Below are 12,488 nucleotides of genomic sequence, written 5' to 3' on the forward strand. Positions count from 1 at the left end.
TATGTAAAAAATAATATAAGAAATAATAGAAGAAGAAGAAAGAATAAGAATCACACACACAATTAGAATTCTGCTCTTATAATTGTGTGCAATTATAACAAAAAAATTAAGAAATATAGAGTTTCTTACAACAGAAAGTTTGATCAAAGTGTCGAGTTATTAAGATAAGAAATATTTACGTCAAAACAAATTCTCACACATTCTTCATTAATAATTATTTTTTATCTTCATATAAATGCCATCATAGAGTATCAAAAGTATCTTTTCGTACAAGAAATGTTTAAAAGAAAATGAAAAAATATATAGTTTTATTCAATTTAACATTGAACAGAAGATTAAAATCCGCAAAAAAAATGGAAAATTCTCTTTGCTTGTGATGTTTATCTGTATGTTACAATGTGTCTCTCTACTTTCTTATTCCTCTTTATATTTTGTCTTTCTTTTAAAGCCAACTAACAAACATTTTGTTTATTCAACATTTTCGACTAGATATTTGTACTCGATATTTTTTTTTTTTCCCTAACTTATCATTACCATGTTCCAATCGTGCTACTAACGAGGTCATTCAGCATATGACCTTGGTCTTTTTAAGATAACTCGAGGAAGAATTGGACCAATTTGCTAGTTGCTAATATTATCAGTAAAATATCGCATGCATTATTTTTCGAGTGATACGTCAATATTTGTACGTATGAATTATTTTTCGTCACTCATTGTGCTTTGATCGGCCAATATGTAGGAAGAAGGACACTTTGTCAGTATAACGAATACCGCACATATTGCACGTATAAGGATCGTCGAAGCCGTGGTAGCCCATGTGCACCGTGTACATGACAAGATTGCCGAATGTGATCTCGCAATAGTAACACATAAGCTCGCCATCGATTGCATTAACAACCTCAGTATCCTCAGCTTCTGTTATCTTTTCTCTTTGAAGATCTAATTGATCGTCCGCAGATTCGGAAATTATTTCTTCGTTATTCTGTTTTGACATTTTGTTCTCTTTTATCGAACAAATTTCCAGCTTTACCGCTCTACCTTTTCGTTTACTGGTGCCGCTAAGGGTATTCGACGAGTTCGTAATTGACAATTGATTCGTCTTGATAAGTTTGCTCACGCGAAGATCCAACGGAATATCCGCAGTGTGATCTTTGTGAGATGACTCTGCCGCCAGTTTTGCAGCTTCCATTGTCATGAACAACGAAAATCCGCTGGCAGTTTTTGTATCATCGGATATTTGAGATTTGCCGACATCAGTTTTGTCAAAACAAGCAACTCGTAGATTTTGAATAAATATGTCCGACGTTTTTTTGTCTTCTCCAGTGTTCGTCGCTTTTGAATGTATTACCGCGTTGGATTGCGGATGATCGATCTTATTCCGCGATCTTATATCGCGGAGTGTATCGTCCTCGCGAAGCAGAAGATGACTCGATAGATTGAAAGCGGAAACCAGATCGTTGCAAGTTACAACAGATTGATTTTGATTCACGACATTGTGGCTCATCTTGTTTGAACTATTCGCGCTCATAGCCAGATAATGAGCGACCGGCGATTGAAGCGGCAGAATTGGAAAATTTATCGTTGAGTTAAATTGTTTGTTATCGGTTACGTCGCCGGCGTTGTGATCAAGCGCGTCGTCATCTTTAATGACGGGAGTCGGTTTCTGTTTGGGTCCACGTTTCGTGCCGTAAACGTCAATAATAGACAGCGGATTCGGTGTACCATCGGCGTTCAACACCATCGCCGGTTGATGTACCTTCTTTCGCAGATGCTTCTTCAGCGCGTTGCAGAACTTGGTCTTGTACGAACAGTTCGCGCATCTGTACGGATAGATATTGGAGTGTTTTTTTAGATGACTAGTTAACATCGACTTGCTTACGCACGAATACGGACATTTTTTACATTTGAACGGTTTCGAGCCGTCGTGAACGCTTAGCCAGTGATGATTCATATGATGTTTGTATTTTGTAACGAACGAACACTCCGAACAGTTAAAACCTTTTATGTGACATCGCATGTGTTCCCAATAATCCAGCTTCGTGTTCGCTACAAAGCTGCATTGTTTGCAACTTTTACCCTGCTTCCTCTTCGTATTGCTATGCGGGTTGTTGTGAGAAACATAAAACTTAAATTTGTTGATCTCCTCCTCTATGCTGCTATGTTCAGTAAATTGTCCGGACGTAACGGAAGAAGAGCGCGCTCTTTCCTGAGAAGATGCGAAGGCTGGCAGATGAGCAAGGACGGTTTTCAAATTTGTGCTATCGCGTTCTGACGTGTAATAGTTAATTAATTGTTCGGTAAACTCGAATCTAAAAATGCATATACGACCGATGTGATATTTATTTTAAAGAATTGACAGTGGATTTTATTTTGAGTAAGTTTCACTTGAAAGTTACATGAATATAATCATAAAAATTTAAAATCACAATAGCGATGTATTATAAAATAAAAGAAATTGTCAATAATAATATATACCTGTTCGATGTGGCCAACGTATGTATCGGATACTGCGACATATTTTGCGCACATTTAATATCACCGTTAATCGTGCTTGTGACGTTCGAAGCATAATCTGTCGATTGATCGGTCTGATATTCGCTCATGATGTTCCGATGATTGCAAAAAATTCTTCGAATAAGCTTTGCAAACTTACTGCAGTCTCTATATCCGGAAAGACAAGCGACAAGCTTGTAAAGAACAATCGCTCTACTCCTAAGTGAGTTTGTATTGCAGGTGCAGCAATTGAACAAATCTTCAACTTCAGAGGAATTGTTCTCTTCCGCGCTAGTTCTCTTCTCTTTCTGTATAAATTTTATTTCACACATTTAGTTTGTCAGTTTTTAAAATACATTTTTTATTATATATATGTATGTGAAGTTTGCGATTTTCAGAGTTTACACATTTTGACGTACGTGTACGTATGTCATACATTGACGAAAAATGAATTGCATTGCGTGAAGGAAAAGGGCGGTTCCCCTTGTAGATATCGTCGATCGGTCGCTGATATAACAGCTGGAGGAACTAACAATGAATAAAACGATGTTAGAGAAGGGAAATCTTCTCTTCGCAATTCATTCATTTCTCGTCAATATATAACTTAGACACTGTAGTTATATAAATGATATAATAAACAATCTTATTGTTTGTGTGTGACTGTAGTACATAAACATTTTATTATCTTAGGTAGTAATTTTTACAACCAGTAAATTAAAAAAAATATATATATCAGTTATATATATATATATATATTTGCTGAAATCAATAAAAACACAAATATTTTCCACTAAATTAATAGAATAAAAAAATAAATAAATAAAATTGCAGATAAAAAATTGCAGATTTTAAAGCAACATATTTTATTTGTGTGTCTCCTGTTGTTTTTTTTTTTTTTTTAATATTATTTAAATGTTTTTATATATTACGTATATTATATTTTGAAACGCTCCTGAAACAATTGATTATCATTAAACTGAACATGTTTAACTCGATTTCTTGTTGTTTAATATTTTTTCACAAATGTCTGCGGAATTATATAATGCGTACGTCGACATCGTAAGTCAAGTAAGCGTTTTCGATATCAAGAATCAAAATAGCGCTCGAATATCGAGGAAAGCATGAATGAAGAAAAAGTTCAAAACCACAGTCACAGGTTATAAACACAGCTTTGAAAACAAAATTCCTTATCTTCTGTTCGTAATTTAAACTTGTGATAAATCTGAAAGAAAGTATCTTTTCTTTTTGTGTTTTACACGCGCAATTTTCACAGACATATTTAGTTCAGAAAGAAATAATGACGGATAACGTAGCAAATCTGATGAATGATATAAAAAAAAAGCATAACTATTATATCAATATTATAAACAATTGTTTGAGAGATAAATAGTTTAAAACATGTGTTTTTCTACTTTTTTTTTAGCCATAATTAGATGATATCGAAATTATATCGTTTCAAATCATATAAAATCAAAGCAAAATTATCTCAATAATATGTATTAATATATATATATTTAGCCAAACCTGATGCACATTCCAATCTTCAGCTTCTGACGAAGATTAAAAAATTCTCTTTGCAAGATACATTAGTACGTATTTAGAAATATACAGAATATTCAAAAAGATATAAAGGATTATTCAACACTGTTAAATCCACACCACGATGTTTCTCTTACACACACATACACCAATATATAGATTTGAACTTCGAATATTTCAGTGAATGACATACTTCAGAATGAACTGACAAGGACATTCTATGTTCTAAAGAGGAATAAAACCGCTTACACGATCTAGATCCTGCCGAAGGGGCAGTAATCATCCCTTCCTACGTGCGTTTATCCAATCGGAGCAACTATTCGGATTCGTAGATGATTTAGGCAACTACTGCTGCCTCCTTCCTTTTCTTTTTCTTGACACGACGAAAGTTATTGTTTTCTTCTTTTTTATTGTTTCACGTATAATATATTTTTATTTTTCTGTAAATTCTGCTCTCTTTCAAATTGTCAATCCTAACCATTAATCCTAATCATAACCACGTATACAAACTTGTATTTTTGCAAAATGCAATTGTGTACTTGCTTAAATAAAAAATACAATGCTGTAACAGTAAGTATAACATTACACACAAATATAATGTAATAAATATAATACAATGTAATATAATATTACATCAGAAAGTTAGCAAAAAACAAATATATTATACATTAACGTAAATTTTATTAGATTTATATATTCATATGTGTATATGTAGCAAAGTGCAAGCTGCAACGCAAACACCCTTTTTTTCGAGAGAACAAATATAACCAGCTGACATACGCTTGTGGTGGATTGACCTATACTTATTGTTCATCTGCTGACTACATCCCAAAGCAGATAACATGTTTTTCTTAAACATAGATTAAAATCTTTTGACATCCAATAGTTACAAAAATGTCTTTTGAAATTTTCTCAAGAACTGAAAAAAAAAAATTGAGTAAATATTGTTCCAAATTTTATTGTTTCTAAATCCTATTACTGAAAATCTGTCGAAAACAGACAATTGTCGTCAAAAAGACAACAATTTGCCTGTAATTGACAATAACAATCTGATATTGCGTATAATTGCTGCCACAATTTCCCGACTTAAGTGTAACATCTTTCTCACATATTCTAACAATGAACAATTTATTTACTTTACTTACTTACTTAGTTTGTATAAATAAATTAATATAGCAGACTGATGTGAAAAACAAAACACAAAGTTATTGTTTATCAAAAAATAAAAATCAAAAAAATCGTGGGAAACGTACATCGCGAAACATGCACATCTGCACGGTAGAGTTTATTGTTTACAGATAAACTGGACGCTCATAGCGTGATAAACAAGCACCCAAGGGTCAACGCGGCAGCACCACAAGGGTCAGGATCGAACAATAACCGGGTGCACGACCTTTTCACCCCCGGAACTAATATGCGGGCCAACTACACGTTGGCAGTCGGACAATTCGAGATTTATAGATCGACACACATATGTATGTGATTATTGTTTTCTCTTTCTTTCTTCTCTTTTTCTTCTTCTCTCTCTCTTTCTTTCTCTAGACCAATATATGTTGGTAAGAGAAAAGATTTCCGAAAAACGGAACGAACTATACAACCGCGTTCCAGGCTCGCATGACGATTGAAAGCGAGAAAAATTAAGGGGAAGTCCACATTTTCAATTGTAGAAAATTTCATTGTCAGACCTTTATGTTTCCTCTTCCCACAAATTTATTACGATTCGCAGAGAGATCGATTATAATATCAGTAGGAAAACTCTTAAAATCTGTCAGAGGAATCTCTGAATCCTTCTGAAGTAGATAAATAACTTTGTTTTTAAACGTAATTTTTTATTTATATATATATCTCTGTAAATAATTATAAAATTAACAGAATTTAAACACGTAAAATAATAAAATATTTTTCAGCATCATTAGTTTAAAAAAAGAAAGAGAAAGAAAATCTTAATACTTCAAAAAATTATTTCTTTATACTATGTTTGAATGTACGACAGTGAAGAGCATGCGTCTTTTTGCCACTATACTATAGTTCATGCTATAGTCAAAAGGTTGCCATGGAAGTTAAAATAAAAACAATGCGTACGTGAACAGTTGTAACCTGCGTACGATTTCTGTCAAAATCTGCTCTTTCCAGTGTGAAAAAAGTTATTTTATTATCACTAACATTTGAGAGTTTTTATTTATATGTGTGTTTTAATTCACTACATTTTTACAAATCAAAATAATTACAAGAATTATTATTAGAATTATTATTAGACGTGCTCGTTTGTGGGGGCATACAAGTTGTTGTTTTCGATATGAGATTCAAGATATCTATACAAGGTAGCGAGGAACATAAACGCTTGTTCACTTGTGTTGCATGGAGTTCGACAGAAGAAATATATTCCTGTGGGTAAGCAAATAATATTAAATATAAGAAATACACACATTATATTTTTTATATTTCACTAAAAAAGATTATATAACGGTTTCCTTGTCTCTCATATTTCTTCATATTGTTATCTTTAATACAAGTTTTTGTTTCTTTAAAAAAAAAAAAAAACTTTTTCAGGGAAGATCATGTGTTGTTATGCTGGTATTTGGAGGGTGGAACTACTGCTCATTCTGCTGTTATCACAGTCTTTCCAGACGATTTTTATCCAACAGATATGCAATGGCATTCGCGTTCCAGCACTGATACTGCTTCTATTGCCAAAAAGTCATCTATGGATGTGTTATTGATAACCACAGCTGATGGTATATGTTATTATCTTTTTTTTGAAGTTGAGAAAACATGCGTTGCAAGCTGACACGTTTTGTTTCTGAAGATAATACAACTTTGTATGAGAAACATAAAAAAAAAAGAAATAAAGTTAAAAGTCAAAAAAATCGTATATTATATAATTTCTCGTTCCATAAACCACTATGGTTGTTCGACAAGTCGATCTTTTTATAACTTTTCGCGGTCAAATAAAACTGAAATAAAATCTAATTTTATTAATTACACAATAATGAGGATAGTGCGGTCGAGTATTATCGTATACGTAATATAGCAATTACCGGTATTGTCAGTATAGTAATTATCGTATGTATAGTAGAATATGTTACAGAGTATAATCAGTTGTTTTTTTAATACGTTATTCTTTTTCAGGGAAATTTCATTTGGTTAATAAAACAGGTCGTGTCGAGAAAAGTGTTGATGCTCACAAAGGTGCGACTACATCGGGCAAATGGAGTAGTGACGGTTCTGCATTATTGACATGTACGTTTATACAGAGGAGCGCACCATATCGTTTCGCTTCAGGGGAAGTATTTCTCGAAAATTTCCTCCTCCGGCTGCCTTTATTACAGCGCGTCGTTTTCCTTTAATCTCGGGCCGCTGGCGAGGACCGAAGGAGTACGGCGCGCGGAGTAACAGGAGCAGCCAGAAGAGAAAAAAATTTCAAAGAAATACTTTCCCTGAAGCGGAACGATATGGTGCACTCCTCTGTATGCATACATTATAATTGTCTCAAAATGTTATTTCGTGAAAAACACAAATTTTGTTTGCAGCTGGTGAAGACGGTTTAATTAAGATCTGGTCCCGAAGTGGTATGCTTCGATCCACATTGGTAAAAGCAAATCTGCCTATTTTAACATCCAGCTGGAGTCCCGACTGTTCGACAGTATTGTACTCTCAGGGCGCAAGTTTGATTCTTCAGCACATCAATCCCAGTTCTAAACCGTACAGGGTTAAATATTTTTTAATATGCTTTTTTTTAGCAGACAAATTAGTAAGATCTGCCGAAAAACTGTTTTCTTTCTTGTTCTGCATTGTGATAAATGTGTATTTGTATTATTTCAGTGGCACGCACATGACAATCTCATTCTGGTTGCTTGCTGGAGTCAAACGAATGGGCTTATAGTTTCGGGAGGTGAAGATTGTAGATATAAGGTAATTTTATTAATATAAGAAATCAAAAAGAGAAAAAAACAATGCTTTTCCTCTCTGAATTAGCAAATATTATCCTGGTTTTTTAATTTTCTTTCTTTTTCTTAAAATAAAATGTCTAACTTAGATATGGGATGCAAAGGGTAATCAATTATACAATAGCAGTGTTGGTGATTATCCTATAACAGCAATTAGCTGGTGTTATTCTGGTGCTTGTTTTGCTGTTGGATCTTTTAATACCTTGAAACTTTGTGATAAACATGGGGTAAGAAGAAAGCAATATGTATGTGTGTGTGTGTGTGTGTATCTATTAGTAGTATTACATCATCGTGTTGTATTTTAGTGGTCGCATTCTTTGGAAAAAATAACCGCTGGAAGCATTTACAGTATAGCATGGTCTAATGATAGTATGCAAATAGCTATGGCGTGCAGTAATGGAAAACTCGTGATTGGACATATTATAGATAGGTAAAAAGTTTCAGAAATTAATATATATATACATATAGTGTACCTATAAACACCTATATACAATTATTACTTATCGATTAAAAGCTGATTTCAATGCTGCACTTCTGTTTTCAATCATATCGATAACTCGTAATGTATATATCTCCGATTTTATAATCATTAAACTTGTTACACAGAAGGTTACAATGGGATAATTACGAAGCAATATTAATTAAGAGAAAAGTGATCGAAGTTAGAGAAATAGGTAACGAAGTATGCGAGATATTAGAGATCTCCGATCGAGTTGTACACTTCGAATTCGGTTTTGATCATCTGGTCATAATTACACCTACACAATGTCACGTGTATTCTGTAACTAATTGGAACACCCCGGTGATATTTAATTTGAAGAGAAGTGTTATTTCAGCTGTGTTACTTGCAGAAAAGTAAGTGATTAAAAACATATACGGTCTGTCAACACACAAGAGCGTCGTCTGCAGATCTGAAAGAAAAATAATTAATTTTTAAAAGAAATTTATTAACACGTGAAATCTATATAAAATTTTTACACGTTAATTTATATTTATAATTATATTATTATACATGCGTTAAACTTATTTTAGACACTTTCTAATTGTTGAGTGGAATACTATATCATTGTACAGTTACCACGGACGTTTACTAGGCGTGCCAAAATGGAAAGGTTTTTCTCAAGAACCGCTTTATCCTCCTGGCATATCGTTATGTACAGATACTTTGATTATTAGAGATCAAAGTAATGAGAAATGTGAGTGTGGAACGTACGTAAGATACAAACAAACACATATTAACCCTGTAAATCTCGTAAATCCCTCTGAACTTGAATCCGAACGATTTTTGAAAATTAGATATCTTATTAATTACTTAATGCAGGGATTTCTAAAAACTAAAAAAATATCAAAACTAATGTTATTTTTTTAATTTAGAATGTTGCAACGTTTTTTAACCAATAAAAAGTCGAATCAGACATAATTATCAGGATTTACAGGATTGGTATCTAAAAACATGTTTACAAGATTAGAGTTATAACAATAAATTACTGCAAGTTACACTTTAACAAATGACTTTTATGCAAATTACTTTTTATATATTACATTTATAAAAAATTTTATTTTATATCAGTGATTCATGTCTTGGAATTGTCGTATAATAAATCTATAGTGGAAGGTCAATCGCATTTACATCCGCACAATGTGACAAAAGTAGCGATAAATTATATCGGTGATATAAAGGATCGACAAATGGCGTTAGTAGATGTCAATAAAGACTTATATTTGGTTTTAATAAGAACTACTGGTTTTGGAAAAGTTTGCAAAATAGGTAAAAAGAAATTCGATTACTAAATATATAAACTTATGTAAATATTATGGTTTTTCATAATTTAAAATAACTCCGTTACAAACATATATTGTTCAGCTACAATGACGTATAGTATTGCATGGGCAACTGACGCAAATGTGTTAGCTGCAATGTTAGATGCGAATTTGTCAGTATGGCTGTGTCCCAATTGCGTTTATTATTCTGATCGCAAACTAATACGTCGAACGAGAATCGATAAAGAAAGCAGGTAACAAAATATCGAATTTTGCAGAAAATTCAAGACCTTCTTATTTGTACATTCAAGAATAAAAATTATACATATAATTGTTAATACTCTTACACAGACGAAAACTCCATTATACGTTCATTAGACGTCAACAGCTTTGTGCGATCTAATAGATGTCTAATGAAGTTTTGTTCCGTATAATGTAACAGCAATATAAGTACTACAAAATTTTTTACAACACAGCGAGTTTGGAAAACAACCCAGCATTGTAAGTGTTCGCAATGGTATTGTTATGGTGAGACGAGGAGACGGTGCTGTTGTAGCTTCTTCCTTCTACAATCTATTTACAAGATTGCATGAACATATATCGAACAAAGGATTAAAGGAAGCACTTTCGCTTTGTCGCGTGGCTCAGGTAAGATACAGAATACAGTTCCCAATATTGTGAAAATATATTGCACAAAAATGGCATCGTGAATGACGACGATTTTGCAATGATTGCACCAAGATGATTCGTCATAACGAAACATTTTTGACAAATATTAGAAAAGAAGTCATTATGCATTTTTCCATAAAGTATATACATGAATTAATTTTAATTTCTTCATATGCAATTATATTTCTGTACGTTTTAAACATCACGTAGCTGAATTTTTTTTTCAAAGCAGCTTACTTTTCTGAACGCAGCCATTGTCACGGTATACAGAATTATACAAAATTTTGTTTCCAGAATGAAACACTATGGACTTGTATGGCTGTTATAGCAACTGACAACAGAGATTTGCATGTTGCGGAAGAAGCTTACGCAGCAATTAACAGATACGATAAAGTAGATTATATTAATTACATTAAAGTAATTATATTTCTTAAATTGTATTTTTATATATATATATATTGCTCATCATTACAATGTTATCAATAATCTCTCTGTTTTTAATGTTTACAGACATTAATTATCGATGACTATTTATATATATATATATATAATTTCTTTTAATTAAACCCTGAAAAACTAATTAATATAAATTTGCAGAATTTGCCGAATACAACTGAAAGAAATGCAGAAATGGCATTGTTAGCGGGCGATTTATTAGCAGCAGAAGGACTATTATTGCAAAACGGTCTGATTAAGGAAGCTATACGTATTAACATCGAAGTTTACAATTGGAATAGGTTCGTTAAATATCATATAAAACATAATCACGGTAAATATTATCCTTGGATTGTTTTAACAATACTTTATCGGTATCAGGGCTTTGGAGTTAACAATAAGACATAAAAAATATCTCCAAGAGATTTTACAAGCGAGGACAAAATATTTGCGCAATATTGATAAGAATGAAATTAACCAAAGTTTTCTTACACTAATGGCACACACCTCACAACCAAAACATCTAGTAAGCTATGTCGCGTAACAGAATTTTACCAATGAATAAAAAAAAAAAAAAATAAACTAATTTATCTCTAATTTAAATTTTCTGCGTATTTCAGGAAAATAATGAGAATAAAATACAAAATATCGAGGAACAAGTAAATATTGAACAAGATCAGTCCGCATCGTTGGGTCATGAAAAAGAAACTTAAGAGAACTTGAAGCATCCTCTCTTAATTTATATTACAATTTTCCACAATAGCGTAAAAAAAAAGTTCACATTTCAAGTACTTACGAATTAATTTAGTTAAATTTCGAATTTTTCAATGCAAAATTATAAAACGTTACATAAATCCATAAAGAGAAGTGTCGAAAGATAAAATTAATTTATAATAAAGACAACATTTTGTTATCATTTGTTAATAATTTTATGTAACGTTATTTCCATCTATCGATAATTTAGATATAGTATTCGTCAATAACTTATCTGTTGTAAATATACATATATATTTAATAAGATAAGTTGTACACTCTTGTAACAATATAAAATTATATACATATATGTACAAAACAAAGCTAATTGAATATGGCGCGCATCTTGATTCTATATAAAGTAACTACTTACTAAAACTTCGAAATAACTATAACGAAAGCGCGCTGTGTTCGCTCATTCGCGAGTTATTAGTTAGATCACATAAGATCATGGACAAGCCATTATAATTTTTATTTTACGCATGCGTCACTACGTCATTGACCACGTGATTGATTTTGATAAATCCGCGTTCTGCTCTACTTTCCAGAAATTTTGTTTTTTTTTTCTATTTCACAGAGTCCATATAAAAGTCCAACTTATATATAAAATGTGAAATGTACATATATTATATATAACAAAGATATTAAAGAACTAGAAGAAACATATACACAAATTTCTTTTACCGTCGCAACAAATATTGATATTCACACAATTTGCAAGAAAGCAAAATTTATAAAAACATTGTCGATTGCTTATCAATTTCCTCGCATACAAAATACATATGCATCGAACATACACTGCCGACGATTGAAGAAACTTTCACAGCCAATTTTTTCACTTCTAGATAAGTTTTCGAAAACTTTATCTAGAAGATATCTCCCAAAATTGGT

At 32.1% G+C, this 12,488-nt stretch overlaps 2 protein-coding genes across 4 annotated transcripts; one reads left to right on the top strand and one right to left on the bottom strand.

Annotated features, from left to right (window-relative positions):
- Positions 1 to 182: 182 nt before the first annotated feature.
- Positions 183 to 4,597, bottom strand: LOC109859410 (protein hunchback-like). 2 transcript variants are annotated; one of them, XM_020437661.1, is made up of 3 exons: positions 4,018 to 4,597; positions 2,476 to 2,801; positions 183 to 2,309 (listed from the first exon to the last, which is right to left on the bottom strand). In XM_020437661.1, exons 2-3 carry the CDS (start codon positions 2,601 to 2,603, stop codon positions 707 to 709), a joined length of 1,731 nt encoding a protein of 576 aa, XP_020293250.1. In that variant the 5' UTR covers positions 2,604 to 2,801; positions 4,018 to 4,597; the 3' UTR covers positions 183 to 706. The 2 variants fall into 2 exon arrangements, with proteins under 2 accessions (XP_020293250.1, XP_020293251.1); XM_020437662.1 differs by having other exon boundaries at positions 4,282 to 4,291.
- A 1,531-nt stretch (positions 4,598 to 6,128) lies between these two features.
- On the top strand, positions 6,129 to 12,479 carry LOC109859443 (intraflagellar transport protein 80 homolog). Of its 2 annotated transcripts, none has more exons than XM_020437725.1 (16): positions 6,129 to 6,423; positions 6,583 to 6,767; positions 7,162 to 7,272; positions 7,563 to 7,741; positions 7,855 to 7,944; positions 8,069 to 8,206; positions 8,285 to 8,409; positions 8,586 to 8,834; positions 9,012 to 9,175; positions 9,550 to 9,747; positions 9,844 to 9,994; positions 10,217 to 10,388; positions 10,704 to 10,826; positions 11,007 to 11,146; positions 11,226 to 11,370; positions 11,465 to 12,479. In XM_020437725.1, the coding sequence occupies exons 1-16, from the start codon at positions 6,329 to 6,331 to the stop codon at positions 11,555 to 11,557; spliced, it is 2,358 nt and encodes a 785-aa protein (XP_020293314.1). In that variant the 5' UTR covers positions 6,129 to 6,328; the 3' UTR covers positions 11,558 to 12,479. The 2 variants fall into 2 exon arrangements, with proteins under 2 accessions (XP_020293314.1, XP_020293315.1); XM_020437726.1 differs by having other exon boundaries at positions 10,704 to 10,802.
- Positions 12,480 to 12,488: the final 9 nt, after the last annotated feature.

Source organism: Pseudomyrmex gracilis, unplaced genomic scaffold (assembly GCF_002006095.1).
Source record: "Pseudomyrmex gracilis isolate BER0280 unplaced genomic scaffold, ASM200609v1 scaffold_261, whole genome shotgun sequence".
NCBI lineage: Eukaryota > Metazoa > Arthropoda > Insecta > Hymenoptera > Formicidae > Pseudomyrmex > Pseudomyrmex gracilis.